Source organism: Ziziphus jujuba, chromosome 1 (genome assembly GCF_031755915.1).
Source record: "Ziziphus jujuba cultivar Dongzao chromosome 1, ASM3175591v1".
Taxonomy (NCBI): domain Eukaryota; kingdom Viridiplantae; phylum Streptophyta; class Magnoliopsida; order Rosales; family Rhamnaceae; genus Ziziphus; species Ziziphus jujuba.
Genome location: NC_083379.1, coordinates 42,961,846 through 42,980,210, shown reverse-complemented (window position 1 = coordinate 42,980,210; position 18,365 = coordinate 42,961,846). Strand labels below are relative to the sequence as shown.

The 18,365-nt window shown below is 32.0% G+C and overlaps 2 protein-coding genes across 6 annotated transcripts; both read right to left on the bottom strand.

Annotated features, from left to right (window-relative positions):
* Positions 1-3,546: 3,546 nt before the first annotated feature.
* On the bottom strand, positions 3,547-7,149 carry LOC107425259 (protein indeterminate-domain 7). Of its 3 annotated transcripts, none has more exons than XM_016035219.4 (4): positions 6,704-7,149; positions 5,911-6,106; positions 5,387-5,783; positions 3,547-4,872 (listed from the first exon to the last, which is right to left on the bottom strand). In XM_016035219.4, the coding sequence occupies exons 2-4, from the start codon at positions 6,080-6,082 to the stop codon at positions 3,771-3,773; spliced, it is 1,671 nt and encodes a 556-aa protein (XP_015890705.2). In that variant the 5' UTR covers positions 6,083-6,106; positions 6,704-7,149; the 3' UTR covers positions 3,547-3,770. The 3 variants fall into 3 exon arrangements, with proteins under 3 accessions (XP_015890705.2, XP_015890706.2, XP_015890704.2); XM_016035220.4 differs by lacking the exon at positions 6,704-7,149 and adding an exon at positions 6,521-6,697; XM_016035218.4 differs by lacking the exon at positions 6,704-7,149 and having other exon boundaries at positions 5,911-6,514.
* Positions 7,150-12,469: 5,320 nt separating this feature from the next.
* On the bottom strand, positions 12,470-18,138 carry LOC107425229 (putative hydrolase C777.06c). Of its 3 annotated transcripts, XM_025076127.3 has the most exons (13): positions 17,670-18,137; positions 16,475-16,602; positions 16,194-16,309; positions 15,988-16,029; positions 15,114-15,169; positions 14,839-14,915; positions 14,566-14,685; positions 14,109-14,185; positions 13,938-14,001; positions 13,738-13,788; positions 13,608-13,656; positions 13,265-13,398; positions 12,470-12,832 (listed from the first exon to the last, which is right to left on the bottom strand). In XM_025076127.3, the coding sequence occupies exons 1-12, from the start codon at positions 17,821-17,823 to the stop codon at positions 13,280-13,282; spliced, it is 1,053 nt and encodes a 350-aa protein (XP_024931895.2). In that variant the 5' UTR covers positions 17,824-18,137; the 3' UTR covers positions 12,470-12,832; positions 13,265-13,279. The 3 variants fall into 3 exon arrangements, 2 of the variants coding, with proteins under 2 accessions (XP_024931895.2, XP_015890668.3); XR_003056847.3 differs by lacking the exon at positions 12,470-12,832 and having other exon boundaries at positions 12,982-13,398; positions 13,515-13,656; positions 17,670-18,138; XM_016035182.4 differs by lacking the exon at positions 12,470-12,832 and having other exon boundaries at positions 12,982-13,398; positions 17,670-18,132.
* Between the last annotated feature and the right edge of the window lie 227 nt (positions 18,139-18,365).

Sequence of the window (18,365 nt, the reverse complement as noted above, 5' to 3'; positions counted from 1 at the left end):
ACCAAATCCAAAAACCCATAAATTCTTTATTCTTTCTGCCATGTTGTTGCCTTTGTTGTTTCAGCTTTTATATATACCACCATTTCTTGTTCTTCATTCTTTTTAAGTTTAATTTTTTGTAATTAAATTTTATAGCTAGCGTACCTAAAATCCATCAGACAAAAAGCACCCATCAAAGCTCAAAGATTGCAAACTAGCTATATATTTTGAGCCCTATATTATTACTATCGCATAGACAGAAAAGAGAGAGATGAGGGTTGGGGAAGTGTGCTGTGGTAGCTCTCATCTGCCTTTTATTTTCTGCTGTCAGCTGCTTCTTTCTCTCTCTCTCTCTCTTTTTGTAGATGAGCTTCAGCTTTACCCACGCAACACGCATGCAGGTGATCAGAAAAAATGAGGGACACCACACAAAGAATATTATTTGAATTTGGCAAACCACATTATCCCCAAAACTCTCTTTCTTACCCTTCCCTTTCTCTCTGCCTAAAAAAAGGAAGGGACTAATCTAATGAAATGACAAACATGCTCTCCTATATTTCTCATGTTATTAACATTTCAAAATGTGGTATTTTGGCATGTCTGTCATTTCATATACCTACTCTCTCTCTCTCTCTCTCTCTCTCTATGTATATATATATAATATAAGAGATGGTGTGTGTGAGAGAGAAGTGGGAATTCAGAGGAATCTGTCTGTCTTGTTATTCTAAATATTTTTCTTTTACTGCTTTCTGATCATCAAACCAATGAAAAGACAGATGCCAATACCACTTTCAAAAACTAAACCTTCATGAGACATGTCAATATCTAGATATATTGACCTAATTCACATATTAATTAAACTATTTTAGATATATATATAATTAATACCATGAATCTTTCTCACAACTCTGATAATTTAATTTATAATAAAGTTGAAGCCTGAACCACTTTATAAGTGTATCATAACCTAATCATGTACCTTTACATCATATATGCATTTAACTAATTACTCTAAATAAATAATACTCATTCCCACACCCCTTTTGCTGGTGTATTATGTGCAACCTCTTTAATTTCTTTTTGATGATATATATATATATATATATATATATGTAGCTGGTTCGTCTTGAGAGGCTACTTTTAGACTAAGGGAAGTTAAAAGGAGTTAAGTATTTGTTATGGGTAAATATTGCACGCTAAATTAATTTTTTCTAAATATAAATATAAGCTGTTGGGTAGCTAATATATATATATATATATATTTTCTACCACAAAAAAAATATATATATATATATAAAATATGGAGAAGGCAGAAGCTGGCAAAAGACAAATGAAAGTAACATCACCTTGCACATTTCCCAGCTCGATCCATCGTCCCATCGGCCTCACATTTTCCTTTCCAGTGCTTCATCATCAAGAAAAAGCCAGCATTTTTACTCTCCTCAAACAAATATTCCATTTTTTACTGCTACATACTCTCCTAGCTAATCTTCTTTTTCTTTTCTTTTTTTTTTTTTTTCTTTTCACTTTTGTTTATTCTGTCATCAATAATTTCAGACTCTAGCTAGCTACAAATTCTCAGTTTTCTTCCAACTCTTTTTTAGTTTTTCTTTTCACATATTTGGTAACTACTTACAAGTTACAAAGGTGTCTTTCTCTGTCTTTCTCTCACTCACGTGATAACACAAGAAACCCATAGGTAATTTTACACTTCTGAATCATGCAGTAGGGTTAAAAAAGGAAAAAAAAAAAAGATAATTAATTTATATATATATATATATATTTATATATATGTATGTATAGAAAGAGAAAGAGAGAGAAAGATCGTGGAAGTTTTCTCTCCTAGTAAATAAATGGTAGAATTAAAAACAGAAGGGAAAATGAAATAAGCAAGGATGATAAACACGAGTCTTCAATCTTCTCTCCCTCGGGATTGAATCCCACTTGCACCCAAATTAGGTATCAAACAGCATCTTTTTATTTTATTTTATTTTGTCTTTTTATTTTATTTTTTTTTTGGCAAAATAAACACCAAAATCTAAATTTCCAAGTTAACTTAATTCCCACATTTCACGAATCTTTTTTAATAGAGAATCCAATGCTTTTGTTTTGTACCCTCTCACTCTCTCTCTCTCTCTCTCTCTTTTTTTTTTTTTGCTTACATCTCTCTCTCTCTCTCTCTCTCTCTCTCTATATATATATATATATATATCCCAACTTTATGGTATACTGAACATGGTATATATTCGCATATTCAAAGCTCCAAAGCTAGCTAGCTTCTTACTTTATATATATATATATATATATATTATGGGAGAGATAGAGAAAGAGAAAGACAAGGGATGGGAGCTTTTATTGGTGTTTTGTTTTGCAAACCCACATGAAATGCTTACTGATCACCTTTTCTTAATCATACTATTGTACGTAAGTCTCAATGTTTTCAACTTTAAAACCCAATGATTAAAATCAAATTTACTTACTTTTCCATTTGTTCAAGGTGATCGATCCTTTGATTCGACCACCATGATTTACTTCATCGGCTAGATGATTTAGCTCCTTTTTTTTTTCTTTTTTTTTTTTTTTTGGTGGGGGGGCTTAATTAATCCAACTTTAATTGTTTTTAAGCGAAGCAACGGAGTGAATATCTTAACAATTAATTCACGTGTATTTTCTTGGTTACCTTGGCAATTTTGTTACTTCTGTAGCAATAAGAAATGACAACTTAACTTGCCAGTACGACAAGGGGAAAATAATGTGAAAACAACCTTTTTAGTTTTCCATGTTTTAATAGATTCACTTTATTTTGTTTTTTCACGAAAATGAACTTGTCTATATTGTAATATATATATATATATATATATTTAAATATGTTATATATTGTTACTAATATATTATCACTAATGTATGAAGTGTGATTTCTTATTTAATTAATTTAAATAAGTGGATTCATTACATAATTGATTATATAATGCCATCATAAAAAGAAAAAAAAGGGAAAAAAAAAAAACAAATTAAGTCAGTTTTTTTATGGCATGTGGGAGTTACCTCATGCAATACAAGCTGTAAATACATTGTTAAAGCTAAGAAGACAATACTTTTTTTTTTTCTTAAATTTATTCCCATAACAGATTACCAACTTCCTACAAGCATTAGTAAAAATATTGTATATCACAAATTAAGAATTGAGTTTATTTGTTGTTATATAACTTAATACCTTATAATAACATAAAATAATAATTTATGATAACGCTAGTAGTATTGCATATTAATTTACTCAAAAAAAAAAAAAAAAAAAAAGGGGGACAAAAGAACATTTTTAAGCAAAGGACCATATATATAACAAATTAATGACATTGGAAATCTTTTATTTTTTTTTTTCTTTGATGTCGCTTCTAATCGGACCAGTTAAGCATGGTTTTGCTAATTAAATATTGATTTCTAATAATATATTACATAAATATATGTGCTTAGCGAAAAAAACAAAAAGAACCTAACCCTGCCAGTGCCAGGTTTTCTTTCTTTTATTGTATCGAAGCACAGATGGATGAAGAATAAGGAACACGTAAAACGGAGAAAAAAAAAATATGTAAAAATAGCTACAGAAGGCATTGGAATACTGAGAATTCAAAAGAGGTCCTTCCCTTTGGGAAGACTGACAACAAAGGTAAGTTATTAAAAAAAAAAAATTCAAAATTATATTTGTTTAGAAACCCAAAAAAAAAAAAAAGAAAAAAAAAAAGGATGTAGAGGTTCCAATATATAGGAATAGGAAAGCTATATTTTATGATGAGCTAACCTTGCCATGGTTTGTGGGTTTGATTTTCATGCTCACGAGAGGTGTTCATGCAGTTTCCAAGACCAGCAAAACTCATAATATCACTATGTGACAATGCTCTAAGACCTAAGAAATCTCTGGTCAAACCTTGATCACCACCACAACTACCACCATTTTCATCACCACCACCATTGGTTTTATGATCTAATTTCTTTGAATTGCTCAAAATCCCACTAAACGCATCCTCAAAACAAGTTCCTTCAAACCCGGTACCAGAAGACAAAGAATTCATCATATCATGGAGAAGAGAAGGGTGAGGAGGAGGAGGAGGAAGAGGAAGAGTATTAGCTGTTGTAGCAGAAGCAGAAACAGAAGGAGAAGAGGAAGAAATTGTAGCAGCTTTATTATTCCCAAAAGCAGGCAAGCCATGGGCAAAACCAGCTGTGCCCAACAACATCTCATCACGTGAAGACAAATTCAATCCAAAATTACCATTCGAATTGTTATTACCAGAATCATGATCAGCAGATGATGACACGTGGGGCTGGTGGTGGGCCCTTATCATGGTTGATGGTGAGGATGATGATGATGCAGCAGCAGTAGCAGTGGTAGTACTAGTAGTTTTGCTGCTCATGGTTGCACCCATTTGAGCTGCTTTCTGTAGCAATGCAGTGGCTGACATGTGTGGGGAGGGTGTTGGTTGGTAGGGAGGGAGAGTGGGTCCAAGACTAGGGTTAGGGTTTGGATGATGAGTTTCATGGATATTGGGTAAATCTTGATCTAACCTTGTAGTTGTGGAGAAGATTGATGATGAGGAGGAAATATCAAGATGGGGTGGTGGTGGCCCAGCGTTATTAAAAGCTAACCATGGTGGTATTTCTGGTCTTAGACTGCTGAAGTTTTCTTTCTTCAATGCAAACCCATGGAGTTCTTGGTGGTGATGAGGATGATTGAATTGGGGTATTTGTAGATTCATGTGAGATGTTGAAGAAGCACCACCTGGGTGTTGTTGCTGTTGTTGTTGAGAAGAAAGGAGTACTGGGTTTGCTGAGATTGCTCTTGCACTCTCTTCTGCTAAAGCATCACAGAATGCTCTATGAGTGATGAAACTATCCCTCCTGAAGAGCAAACAAAAAAATAAAAATAAAAATAAATAAAAAATAACAAACACAAGAAAACAAAAGCAAAACGTCACAAAGTTGCCCCAAGTGTTGACTTTTTCTTTCACGCACTCTCTCTCTTTCTCTCTCTATTTTGCTTCTCTTTTTTCTGAAACAATTTCCTTTTTTTTTTTTTCTTTTTTTCTTATAGCAAAGGACAGATAGATAGTCGTCGATATTTGCAGTTGGGCATTAAAAAATTTTTCCATTCAAAGCATCTCTTCGTCTCTAGCTATACGGTATAAAAAGTATGGGATTTTCATGGATATATGTATCGCGATGAATTCTAGGTAATGGAAATTTATTACCATCTGCAACAAGATGGGATTTTTTTGGCAAACTAAAGTTAAAAATTAACGCCGACTTAATTTTGTGTGCTTGATTATTATTATTTCCATTATGGGTCTTATGATTAACAGATTAGACAAATCTTTAAATTAAAATTTTATTTTATTCTACATGAGTTAGTTACCTTGAGAAGAGGGTTCCACAGTCACATCTATACTCCCTAGTGCCACAGGTCTTGGAGTGAGCTTTCCAATCTGATTGAACCGCATACCTCTTTGAGCATTTATCACATTTCCACTTCTTCTCTCCATGTTTTCTGCAAAAGTGCTTCTTGATTCCAGTCAGGTCCCCAAGTGCTCTTGAAGGGTCATGGTGCACACAACTGGTCTCTGGGCACACATAAACCTTCTTCTTTATCTCTTTGCTTGTTCTTTGTTTCAGCTTCCATGGTAGATTGTGCCCTCTCCTATGCAGTTGAAGATTCTGATCTCTCTGAAACCCTTTGTTACAGATCTCACAAATGAATCTATTTGTTGCCATGAGAGTCTTAGGGGACAACGCAATTACTTCTGCATCTGGGTCTGATATATAAATCAAACCCCAAGAATTTAAAGTTAGAAGCAAACCATGTAAGCTCAAATAATCAAATGCAGATATAATAACAACTTTTCAAAAGCTTTTTGTGATATTTATGATTTTTTTTATTACCTGGGTTTCCTGGAAGATTTCTTTTCTTTTTCAGAGGAGGTTGAATTTGAGTTTGAGGTGGTGGAGCGAAATATTGAGAAGGATAATTGGTCCCGATTTCAGTTCTGTTTCCAGAAGAAACACTTGCAGCTTCACCAGATGCTGAAGTCAAATTAGACATATTTTCATCCATTGCTTGTTGTTGTTGCTGCTGTTGCTGTTGGAATAGCAAACCTTTTATCATCTTTTTTGCTTATACATGCAATTTTTGAAAATTTATCCTAAAAGTTTTTGCATCATGGGAAAATATTAAATCTTGGGTGTGCTTCCTGAGTGAAAAAAAAGGTTCAGGATCTAAATTATTAAAAAGAGAAACCAAACAAAGAAAAAAGTGAAAAACTTGAGCAGGCCAAAAAAATTTGGGTAGTCTCAAAAGTCAAGATTAGTCTATGAACCCCCCATAATCCCCACTAAACACACACACAACATAGAAACACCTTAGTTTTTTCTTCTTTGTTTGGCTACAACACAAGAGACAATATTTTGTTTTTTTGAAAGCTCAAAAGAAACAAGAAAGAGAGAGAGAGAGAGAAAGAGAGAGAAAGAGAGAGAGAGAGAGAGAGAGAGAGACTGGAGGGTGAAGCACAGATCCTCTTAGCCACTTTTCTCCTTCATGGTTGAGTAAACCGTGCTTGATAATACCAAGAAAATCCAAGTATAGCCACACAAATATGAACAAAAAATAAAGACCCAGTTGTTAAAACTGAGAGAGAGAGAGAGAGAGAGAGAGAGAGATGTGGATGAGAACAGATACCTCCCTGTAATCCTCGACCAGTCCAAAACCAATACCCACAAAAACCACAACCCCAAGGAACCCTACGGCTAAACTCTCTGACGTTGAACTTTCTGTCTTTTACTCTGTTCTCTTTCCCAACCCCAGCAGAAAAATCTCCTCCTCTTTATTCTTTTTTTTTTTTCTCTTGGCTTTTAAGAAAGTTTTTAATTTTCTGCTAAAACCTTTTGTATAATCACTCACTGCTCGCTCTCTCTCCCCCTAACTTTCCTCTCTTCTCTCACATAAAGTAAGCACATCCCCAAAAAAATGAAAAAAATAAAAAAAAGCTACTATGTAAAAAAGATAGTATCATTTCTAAGATAGAGAGAGACAGAGAGAGTGAGTTTTATATAAATTATATGTATATATTTACATGAGGGCTGTAGACCCTTCTCCTCTTTCTACAATTACAGTGACATGATTGATTCATTGATTATTTTCTAACAGGCATGGCTAAAAGCTCTCTTCATGATCATTTTCATTTTCGTTATTTTTATTTTTATTTTTTATTATAAATAATAATTAATCATATATATAATGCATATTATTTCTCTATCTATCATTTCATTGTCATTGAAATTTTTAACTCATAAAGACAGTTTGAATTTTCTGAAAAATTTTCCATGCTTGCTCAACCTTTTTATTTTATTTTATTTTTTTTGGATAAAATGCTTGTTCAATTAATTGTTATTTGGATTTTTATCAGATTATATAAAATCTATAGTCCTAACACAATTTTTTTTGACCTCCTGGTTCTTTTTGTTCCATTATTAATTTATAATTGATATATATATATATATATATAAAACTAACATTTTTGCCAACAAAATATCATTTTAGTGGCAGAAGTCATTTTCATCCCCACAATTTGTATTATTATAGTATAATTACAAACTAAGAACCATATAAATATTCAATACATGTACAAGAGATTGATAAAGGAGCAGTAATTAGTTGACTACATTGTCTCCCCCGGAATAATTTTGACCTGATCATCATGGCTTTAAGTTTAACCTGTAGGGTTTCAACATAACTGATTGACTTCTTGTTTACTTGAAACTATAATCAAACAAAAATCAATGGGAACTCTTTTTTTTTTTTTTTTTAACTGAAATTACAGCACATAAATCTAAAATACCCTTTTGATCATAGAATGGTAGTAACTTTTTGTTGACCACCAGTAAATTAACACATTAATCTATGTCTAATTAGTGTGTGTATAATAATATGATGATATATATGATTAATATACTATGAATACATGATAAACTTGTAAATATATAAATATTTTTGCCCATCTGATCAATAATTTAAAAAAAATCTGGGTATTCGTGGAGTGACATTGTCTTTGTACATGATCATGTTTTCGATGAGTTTGTGTTCCCTGTTATAGCAGAAGATTTTAAAAAATCAAAAAGGAGATAAAAAAAAAATATTTGTGTTTTGTCATTTTCTTGTTTTATTCCTCAATGATTTAGTTTTTTGAAATGGGATCTTGCTCGACCAAAGTCTCAATATGCTCTCCCAGCTCATTCCTGACATTAAACTAATCAAATTGCTTATGAAAGATTGAATTTTTAACCATGAAAAAACAAAATTCTAAAGTGTGAGAAAAATTCCCATGTTTTGTTTTCTTTTCTATTGCTGTGTTTTGGACACATCATCTGCCAACATTATTTAGATAGGTCTTCTCATAATTTATTTATTTATTTATTATAATTTTTTTTTTTTTGGGATATTGATATGCAATCTGATAACTATACATGTATACATATATGTTGAGCATCATGCATGAACCTACATAATAATATGATGAATGTGATATATATAAATAAGAATAATTACCGAAACAAATATATATCCATCTATATATACGAAATTAACCAAAAAGTCCTTTAGAAAAGCTTATGTATGTATGTATATTTATATTAGAAAAAGTCATTCAGTATACCCTTTATGAACTATTGTCTAATATTACTAATAATAAGAGTTACTTTCTAATTTGATTTATCATATTCAAGTTAAAAGTTGATGGGCCAAATAGCTTGATTCAATGTTATAAAGGGTTATATAATTTATATAGTCTGGCGAGCTTTGCTAGCTAATTAACCAGATCATGGTGTTTCTGATAGTTAAAATAGTATTTTTTATTATTATTATTATTTTTTGAAAGGTTAAAATAGCAAGTTTGAAGGTTTTGAAAGATTTATATATAATAAGCAGAAACGTACAATATATCACATTCTATATGAGGTGGCTTACAAATAAATATATGTTATTCAACTAATTAAGGTCGGCTGGGTCTATAGAAGTATAATTTTAAATAGTGGCTGTTAGGCAAAAATGCCTCCTTAACAAGCCCTAGAGGTTTACTATATTCTATCTCTCTAAATATATATATATATATATATATAATTTTTTAGAGATATTAGTATTACCTTTAGTTAGAGTGTTGAACGGAAGATGTGAATTACAGGGGCCGAAAGCAGTACCTGTGTTTTCCATATGTGTTGTTTACTTATTTTGTTAGTACCTTCAACATATGCAATTTTTTTAAAATTAAAAATGGGTGTTATATTATGGGCCCCACAAAATTATTGAAAACGTTGGTTGATTGCACAATGTACTTTATCATTTATATAAACAAATATTATATATATGGCATTAGACATGGCTTCTCATCTAGTTTTTTTGTGATATCCAAGCTTTTCTAAGTTGTTAAGCACTTTTGAATTTATTTATTTATTTATCTTTTTTTTTTTTTTTAAACAAAGTACCCCTATATATATATATTGTACCATTTCCCTTGTAAATGTTCAAATAATGTTTCAATATAGCCCAACAAATTCGTATATAATCATAATTGTTACTTCAGATGAAAGTCTCTCATTGACTAGTAATTTACCCAAAAAAAATAATTAAAAAAAAAAAAGAGAAAAGAAAAGAAAAGTGTCACTGACTAACTTTTATTCAAGAATCAATATATATACACGCAGTAAGCCAACATTTTGCAAAAAAATACTCTTAATTAATTAAAATCCCATTATAAGTTCCTTTTAATTAGTGATTTATTTTATTTTTTGAACAAATTTTCTTTTTCCTATACCCAACCATATTTGAGGCAGAAAATGAGAGTAGCGTTTTAGTAATGTATAAAAGCAAATTTTAAAATTATATGTGCTTACTTATATTTATGATAACTACCAGATTTTTCTGCCCCAAAAAGAATATTTAAGTAAAAGATTATGTGTTGTAGTCTTGTACGTAAGGGCCCTACTTAATTAAATGTGATTCGAATAATTTCATATCAATTTTCTTGATTTTCAACCACCTGAAATTAAATCTTTGATTTTCGTTGTATGTTTTTATCAATAATGTGATTAACATTTAATGGTGTTACATAATACATGTCATGTCATCCCATCAAATTTATTAATTAATTCTTAATTATGCTTCCTTTCTTTCGACAAAATTAAGTCTTTTCTTGATTATTAACGACATACATTAATTATTGATTCTCCTCCTAATTGAAACCAGTCTTAGACGGTTTTATTGCTTAAAATACCAAATTAATCAAACATAATTAATAAGAAAGTAGTAGGTAATTATATATATATAACCAATATTAAGCATGCATGCATGCAGTTCTTCTTGAATAGTTGATTTGATTTGATTTGGCAACAACCTAATCAATATTACACAAAAATTTATTATCAATTGCCACGCTCATGGCATGTGATATATTATTGTCTTGATGGTAACTTCTTATCTTGTTAAATTTTTTTTTTCATTAATTCCACAATTTTAAAATACTCATTTTTTCCCCTTAATTTATAAAGTTACAAAATCCATACAATTTAATATTATTTGTGAAATAATAAAAAACATCATCTCTAATAAAAATGATATCTAATTTATTGAGTGTAATATACGTTGTTATAACTTGTAATTGAGCTTGTTTTGTGCCCAATTGATAAGAATTGGTGAAATTCAGAAATATTATTATAAGTAAAAACAGTGTGTGTGCACAGAATGCGCTAGGACTTCACGGGAGGGTACTTGCCATTGCAAAGCATTATTGAACCCCACTCACTTTAAATGATTGACACATCACAGGTCCCATATACATATAACATTTTTTTTTTCAATTTTTTATTTTATTTTAATTATAGCGGCCTCTTACAATAGTAAAATAAAATATGGGTGGTCCTTTTCATGTACCTTTTTTATTCAATTTTTGCTTTGATGCATATAACATCTACCTAGAAATATTCTATTAAGATTATCACACAAATGAATGAAATTATTAGAAAATTGAAAAAAACTATATATATATATATATAATAATCACATAAAATTTTTCAGAAACATATGAAATTATCATCATAAAAACTTGGAAACACAAATCCAATCATTAATAGCAGTGGTTTTCTACAACTTAGAAAGATAATGTACCTTAAAACACGCAATTGAAAAAAGATATGATATCCAAGTATCTAATAACATTGAGACATTTTTGTAGATATATGTCATATACATACAGCATCTAGATATATTGATGGTAGTGCATATATATATATATATGTAAATCCCGAGTGTTATAATTAGTGTCATTATTATTAAACTTACTATAAAGTAGCAGAGATTTAATTATATATGTACACGCACACATAGGATATTCATGTAAGTAAAAATTTGCCGTACGTTTTTTTATCATTAAAATGTTGTACGGGAAGGAAAAAAGCTACATCTTCCTTCGATGCCATGATGGTCCATACATAAGATGATGATGATGAGAGTTGATGAAGAATGATGGACATTAGAAGCAACATAGAATTTATTTTATTATTATTATTATTATTATTTTTTTTTTCACAAATCAATTAAGTGTATATAAGAATAAAATATATTAGGGTGACCGACTTTCACAGTGTCATGTTTCACCCACCGGTGAAAGAGACAGGTCAGACCACGTCGCTGACTCGACAAGCAAACGTGGCATGTTATTATTGGGTATGATTAGACAGACCCATGCAAAGTGCGTGGGTTTGGGGATTAGTCTTTTGAAAGTGACGTGGAGGGGAGAGTCAATACAAGGGGCGGCAAAATTCCGTTTTGACACCTTTTCTATCTTCATGCCTCCCCCTACTTTCTTCCTTTCTATAATCACCCTTTGTGGCCCCCACTACACAAAATCAACCTCACTCTCTCTTTTTCCCCCAAATAATTTATATTTAGTATCAAAAATTTTCTTATTACACATCTGGTGAATGATACTAAAATTACTTTATTAATATAGACCATTAATTACTTCTACTTTTTCTTAATCAAACGTTAAATTATTCATAAATTTCAGATTTAAGATAGTATATATATTTATATATAATTTGCTAATTATGAAATATGGTCTGAATTGGCCCTGGAACCACCCCACTCTGGCTTTTTTTTTTTTTTTTTTTTTTTTTAACTTGAAGACAATATGATTGTACTTTCTGAATTTGTTTGGATAATCCAAAACTTCATGAGACCCTTTTTTAAGTTTTCATGAATCTCCTGGGGTACCTATATATGTAATCAGGGTGTTTAAGCAGTTCCAAGTCCCCATGTCAATGAAACTTTGAATATATACTTGCAGTGCAGGTCTTCAATTCATTCACATTTCACACCTTTTAACAATATCAATCCCACTTTTGAGTTGGCCCCAGAACATGATTGTCAATATCAAAAATAAATAAATAAATAAAATTAAGAGAAAAAAGAGCACTTTGATTAATCCAGGGCCATTCAAAATCACATAAAATTCACCCAAAATATTCCAAAACTTTCAAGCAGATACCAGACAGAGTAAGACTTTGATTAGCCCAAATGGTTACCAAAAATGTTCTTTATTCTGTTTCTCTGATGGGAAAGGAAATGACTTTCAATATCAGAGGGCTTTCAAATTTGTCCAAACCATGATGATGCTGCCCCACCTACGCATGTACCGACTTCTAATCGATATCCTTAAATATTCCACTTCTTTCATCAAATTGCTCTCTGTTTAATGCTTCTATTTAGCAAACAAGAACTTCAACATTTCCTTCATTTTGCACCAGTGACTTCAAGCACCTAATTCAATAGCAACCAGTTTCAATTACTAAGAAAATCTGTAGCAGTACTTGATAAAAGTGGAGCAACAGGGTTTCTGTAAGCTTTCCTGTTCTTTCAAAAGGAATATTAGCTACAGAAGAACTAAGGGCAGTAATGGGGTTGCCACATTATGAATTTATTAACAAAGGGACCTCAGATTCTCAATCACCCTTCAAGGCCAGTTTTCTAAAACTGTATATATGATAGCATTACCAAATTGGTGCAATGCAAACAAATCAAACCGTTTTCAATCGTTCTCAGGAGTATCAATTAACACTTTCCAACAGTTGTTTGTCTATCTTGTTTGCAAAAATTACAATTTCAGTAAAAGGAATAACGGCAGGACAAGTTATCCGAAAATCTGCAAGAACTTTGAGGGGAGAATTGACAGTTGAATTCAAGAGAAAATGCCAGAGTGTTTAATGGCTAGAGAGTTACTGGTAAACGAAGACCATCGTAACTCAATTGTGCATCTAGACCCTCTGTCTCCATCAATTTCAGCAGATAATTATTCACTTTCTCATGATCCATCAAATGCATCATACCTTCATCAGCACAAAACCAGGACAAGAAGCAGTATTATGAGTTCCTTGTTAGATACCACAATTTGACAATTATACAATTACACTATTGGTTATAACTAAAATCCTTGATGTTGCACCTGCTATGTTTGATTGGTAACTAAAGGTGTAAAACCATATAGAAAACGAATTTCCTTGGAACAATAGTTACATCACAGTGGGCACAAACATACCGGTGAACAGTGTTCTTTTTGGTTGAATTTTCCGAACTTCCTCTAAAGCCTGAAAATAATAATAATAAGGAGCATATAAAACTTCGAACTCTAATACCTGAGTTTCATTACTAGGAGCTCAACTGCTCACCTTTGGAAGTCCAAAATGCGTTGAAGAAGACCGATCTGGACGTAAAGCATCCTGAAAAAAGAAAACAATAGATATATCAGCCCAGCCAGGAAGAATGATTGTTATGTGTTTTGAATTTGGATATTTATGAGATGGATGAAAAAATGTGAGTCCATAGTCAGCATGTGTCACACACATGCATGAGAGAGAAAGCGATATACCAGAATCAGGGTTTCACAATCCTTTAGGAGTGGATAAGTTTCTTCAGGTATTTCACTAACATCACTGCACGCATGAATAAACGTTAGCACCAAAAATCCTGATGAAACACAAGACATACTTTCAAGTATGAGAACAAAAATTTTCAGACATACAACACAATGAAGCATTACCTAATGTAACAAATATCACCAAAACGAAAACCAAGGGAACGGTAACCCTGACCATGCCACACAGGTAAAGGGGTAATCTGAGACACAACATTTAAAAGAAAAATTTTAAAACAGAGAAATAGGTTTTAGCATTGAATCACACACATCATATGCCAATACGATACGAATGCTTGTGATAAGACTTTTCTGTAACCCAAAGTAGCAAAATGGCCTGACTGCAGATGAACTGTTAAAATGCTTTGGAATTAGGCACTTCCCATGCTGACCATTTCTAATTTCTTTTGGTTTCCATTTAATACTTACCTGTTCAATAACTGTAGTAATCACGGTGTGTTACATTATACATTGGTTATAATAGATTACAGAAGTCCTATTTGATTTTGTTGTTATACAAACTGCTGACTCAAGTAAAAAATCAGTTTATTTTTAATGAAGCAAATTAATTATTAAGTCTGACCTTCAACCCATGTACAGTGAATGGATCCTTATGTATAATATTGAATTGCAAATCTGATACAGCAGCACCAGGTAAAATCACACTCGTATCCACTAAATAGTAATGAGTTTTCTTCATTACCTGCAATTATGTTAAAAAACTGTCCGCAATTAGTTTTATAGACAACAGTACGGTTATTCCAAAAAGTGACTTTAAATGGAAATCAAGATATCAACATGACCAATCCAAAAGTCCAATTTTGAACTTGATATAAAGCAAGACACATGTTTAGACCTCAAAATCGCGTGGGGCCACGTATATTGGAACATAGGGCTGGACATTGTTGGTCCAATCACGAAGATCATCAAGGCCTGGAAAGAATTAAATGGTAAAAGAGAAACATTAAATTTTGGATTGGAAAAAAAAAATTAAAAATAAAAGAAAAGAAAAGAAAGCAATTGTAAGTAATAAAGAGGACAATAATTTAAAAAATTATTAAAAATCTATTAATTATTTTGAGAATAAGATTAGTAGTGTAGAACAACATTAGAAGCGTTTATGTCAGAGACCTCCAACTGCATCAGCATGAGAATGTGTAATTATAACTGCATCAATTGTTCTTATCCTGACAGAAATACAACTAGTTATGAAAGGTAAAACACTTGGCATCAGACACAAAAGCATAATAGAATCTGCAGGAACACAACCAATTTAACCATCTAACAGTTTCTGAGTACATAAAAAGCCAGAGATGGTCATAGAAGGCAGCTATAAAAATGGTTTTGCAATTTGAAATGTGAAAAGTGGACTCTTCAAAATCTGAAATAAATTGCATCTACTTCTGGTGGCATGCCATGAACCAATTTGCAAATCATCAATGGGGAAAGATCTCCTATATAAATATTCCATAACACATGATTGAGCACCTAAATCACAATATAAAGAAGAATTTCATACCTCTACAAGTAACTAATAGCATAGCAATATAAGATGTAAACTAAGTTCTGTTTGAATAGATTTTAAAGATTTTTCAAGACAGTTATAAGCTATAGAAAAACATGGCTCTAATTAAATCTACAGAATTTGAATAGAACATCCAATCACCCAAAAGCAACTGTTGTGAAACAAATATTTTTTATATTCCTATATGTAACATCAGCTCGGTAAGCTCAACCCTTGACAGCTTAAAACAAAGTTTTAATGTGCTGTTCATTATAGATGCGTACATATACACACCCATAATCATGCAGAAGCTTATCGTATTCATGCCCCATTCAGCTAAATACTTGCTACCACACATTTTTTACATGAATATGGTATCCAGATATCCCTAGAGCAAGTGTCAATATTCAGAAGCAGATTACACCATAAGGCATGATATGTTATTTGATATTCTTAAATTTCTTAGATTCAACAGATAAAGTGAAAAATATTGTAACTAACCCATAGGCAGGAAACCATCGGAGAGCACTGTGGTAAAAAAACCTGGAAAACAGATACTGTTCAGCACAAAATCTGGAAATAGTAGTGCTGAATTAAACAATCTCAGCCATTAAGGAAAGTATAACATCATATTGTCCAGAAGATGCAAACTATACTGTATTTAAAAAATGTAGACAGTATTGGTATGGCACTTATTTTTCACTTACTTTCCAGCATCTATAAGAATGTTGTTAGATCTCTCGGACGATGGACGGTAACGGATAAGGATGCTTGTGTTAAGTCTCTTGTTTTTGTTACCTGGTTCTGCAGCTTTTGAGCAAACCTAAATTGTTTGAACAAAAATAATTGTATTAGAGGGGTGACCACCAAAAAAAAAAAAAAAAAAAAAGAGGAAGAAAAGGAGGAGAAGGAGAAGGAGAGAGAGCAGTCAATTTTAACTTTCAGATACATATCAAAATTAATCAAGCAAAGAGGACAGTATCTGTACCTCGCATGTCTTAAGAGGATTGGTCAAACAGCTCACGCGAGGAATACCTTCGCTAGTTCCCGTACCTAGGAATATGATTTCTGATTGGTCAGCAGGTAACTCCACTCCAGCATTCCCTTTTGCATAATCTGTAATGCAGTGCAAATTCACCACATATCTCATTTAAAGTTGTGAAGAACTGCACATAGCATTAGACAAATGCAAAAAAGCCACCAATAATTTCACTCCATTAAGAATAAATCACCAGCATTATTTGTTAGTTTCCTCACGGATGCACCAATGTTAACCACTTCTAAAATTAGAAAAAATATTTTTGAACAAGACTAAATGCAAAGCAAGGATTAATGGCGAGAAATATAGTCATGTAAACAAAAAATTGAACGAAAGTAGCCTGCCAGAAAAATAATAGAGGAGGCTTAATTGAGTTAGGAATGATCAACAAATATTTAATGTGGCCAGTAATAGAGTAATATATGAGTAATACTGCAAGTAATCAATTTCAAGAATTTGAGACAACATTTTTCCAGAAGGTAGAAACTCAACAGAAATCACTACAAAATGGGCAAAAGCATAAGATTCCTAGATGAAGAAAAAGAAGAAGATTGAAAACATTTTGCATAAACATAGGAAATCATGATTGAAGCAAAGCGTATAACTATTTTATGCACAGAAGGAATCAACACTTACATATCAATATAGTTTAATCCGGTTACATTAATTTGATTCACCCAACCGTATTCCTAACAAAAATAACAAATCTAGGAATTCTGGAAAAGAGGCAACACATTCAAATGATTGCATATGAAACATTTCAATCACAAATGTCGCCCCTTAAGCCATAGCAAAGGAGTAAAAAAATCAAAGCTCACACCAACACATAAAAATTCATTGGTTCATACATAAATAATTGAAAGATACAACAGATAGAAAGCAAGAATATATAAACATAGCCAAAAAAAACTATTGAAGAAACTCAGACCGACACAACACTTAGACATGCATATTTAAAGAGAGATGGGAAAACCCATATATCCATAAACAATCATAAAATTTAACTAAAGTCTATTCAGACACAGTTGAATTGAATCCATGAAACTTTGCATCACAAACAGAACACAGAAAACCCATAAAATGCAAAAATGTAAAACAAGATATTCAGAAAGCTAAGTAGGAATTCTAGCATGAGCCTGCTTACTAGATTGAAGGCAAGCCTGGAAGATTCGTCTGAAAGGAAAGAACCCATTTGCGGGAAGTGAAATTGCACGGCTGCGGACTGATATTTGGCGTCTATAAGGAGCAAAATTGATTAGAGGATGTGAAGAACGAACAGTTCCCAGAAATAAAACCATTGACGCAGCTCAGCTCCCTCCCACAAAATCGTTGGAAATGAAAAAAAAATAAATGCTTTTTCGGGAATCATCAGAAAAAAAAAAGTTTTTTTAACGACTTGCATAAATAAAAAAGGGACTTTTGTGCTGAGCCGTTGGAGAAGAGTGAAAGACTTATGAGCAAACGACAATGGGTTTTACCACAGCCTACTACAATTTTGTTGTCGTTCAATAAATCGCCAAGCCATTGCGCGTTTTTAATTGAAATATTTTCATTTTTCCACCTACAAGTCTATGCGGCTTCCAGCTTTCTTGGAGTCTTAAAAAGACGTAAATTAAATTGGCGGTTTTAGTTATATCAGTCTTTGGCTTTGTTTAGGATTACGAGGTGGCCGTCGTTTTCAGACTTTCTCACCGCAAAAGTTTATTCCAGCATCTTTTGGTTCTGGAGATGCTGTGGCTCCTAAACTTCAGGACATGTCTATAATTTTTCGAAAGGAGAAAAAATTAATAATAATAAATAAATAAAAAATGAAAAAAGAAAGTTAATGTATTTATACTTT

What these genes read in the sequence shown, in the direction of transcription:
- LOC107425229 (XM_025076127.3), bottom strand. Translation starts at nt 17,823, where the DNA reads ATGGTTTTATTTCTGGGAACTGTTCGTTCTTCACATCCTCTAATCAAT. An exon ending in ATCCTCTTAAGACATGCGAG is followed by an intron (nt 16,310 to 16,474) that starts GTACAGATACTG and finishes CAAACAATTTAG; the next exon opens with GTTTGCTCAAAAGCTGCAGA. An exon ending in AAAAAGAACACTGTTCACCG is followed by an intron (nt 13,399 to 13,607) that starts GTATGTTTGTGC and finishes GTGCTGATGAAG; the next exon opens with GTATGATGCATTTGATGGAT.
- LOC107425259 (XM_016035218.4), bottom strand. Translation starts at nt 6,133, where the DNA reads ATGATAAAAGGTTTGCTATTCCAACAGCAACAGCAGCAACAACAACAA. An exon ending in AAATCTTCCAGGAAACCCAG is followed by an intron (nt 5,784 to 5,910) that starts GTAATAAAAAAA and finishes TTTATATATCAG; the next exon opens with ACCCAGATGCAGAAGTAATT. An exon ending in TGTGGAACCCTCTTCTCAAG is followed by an intron (nt 4,873 to 5,386) that starts GTAACTAACTCA and finishes TTTGCTCTTCAG; the next exon opens with GAGGGATAGTTTCATCACTC.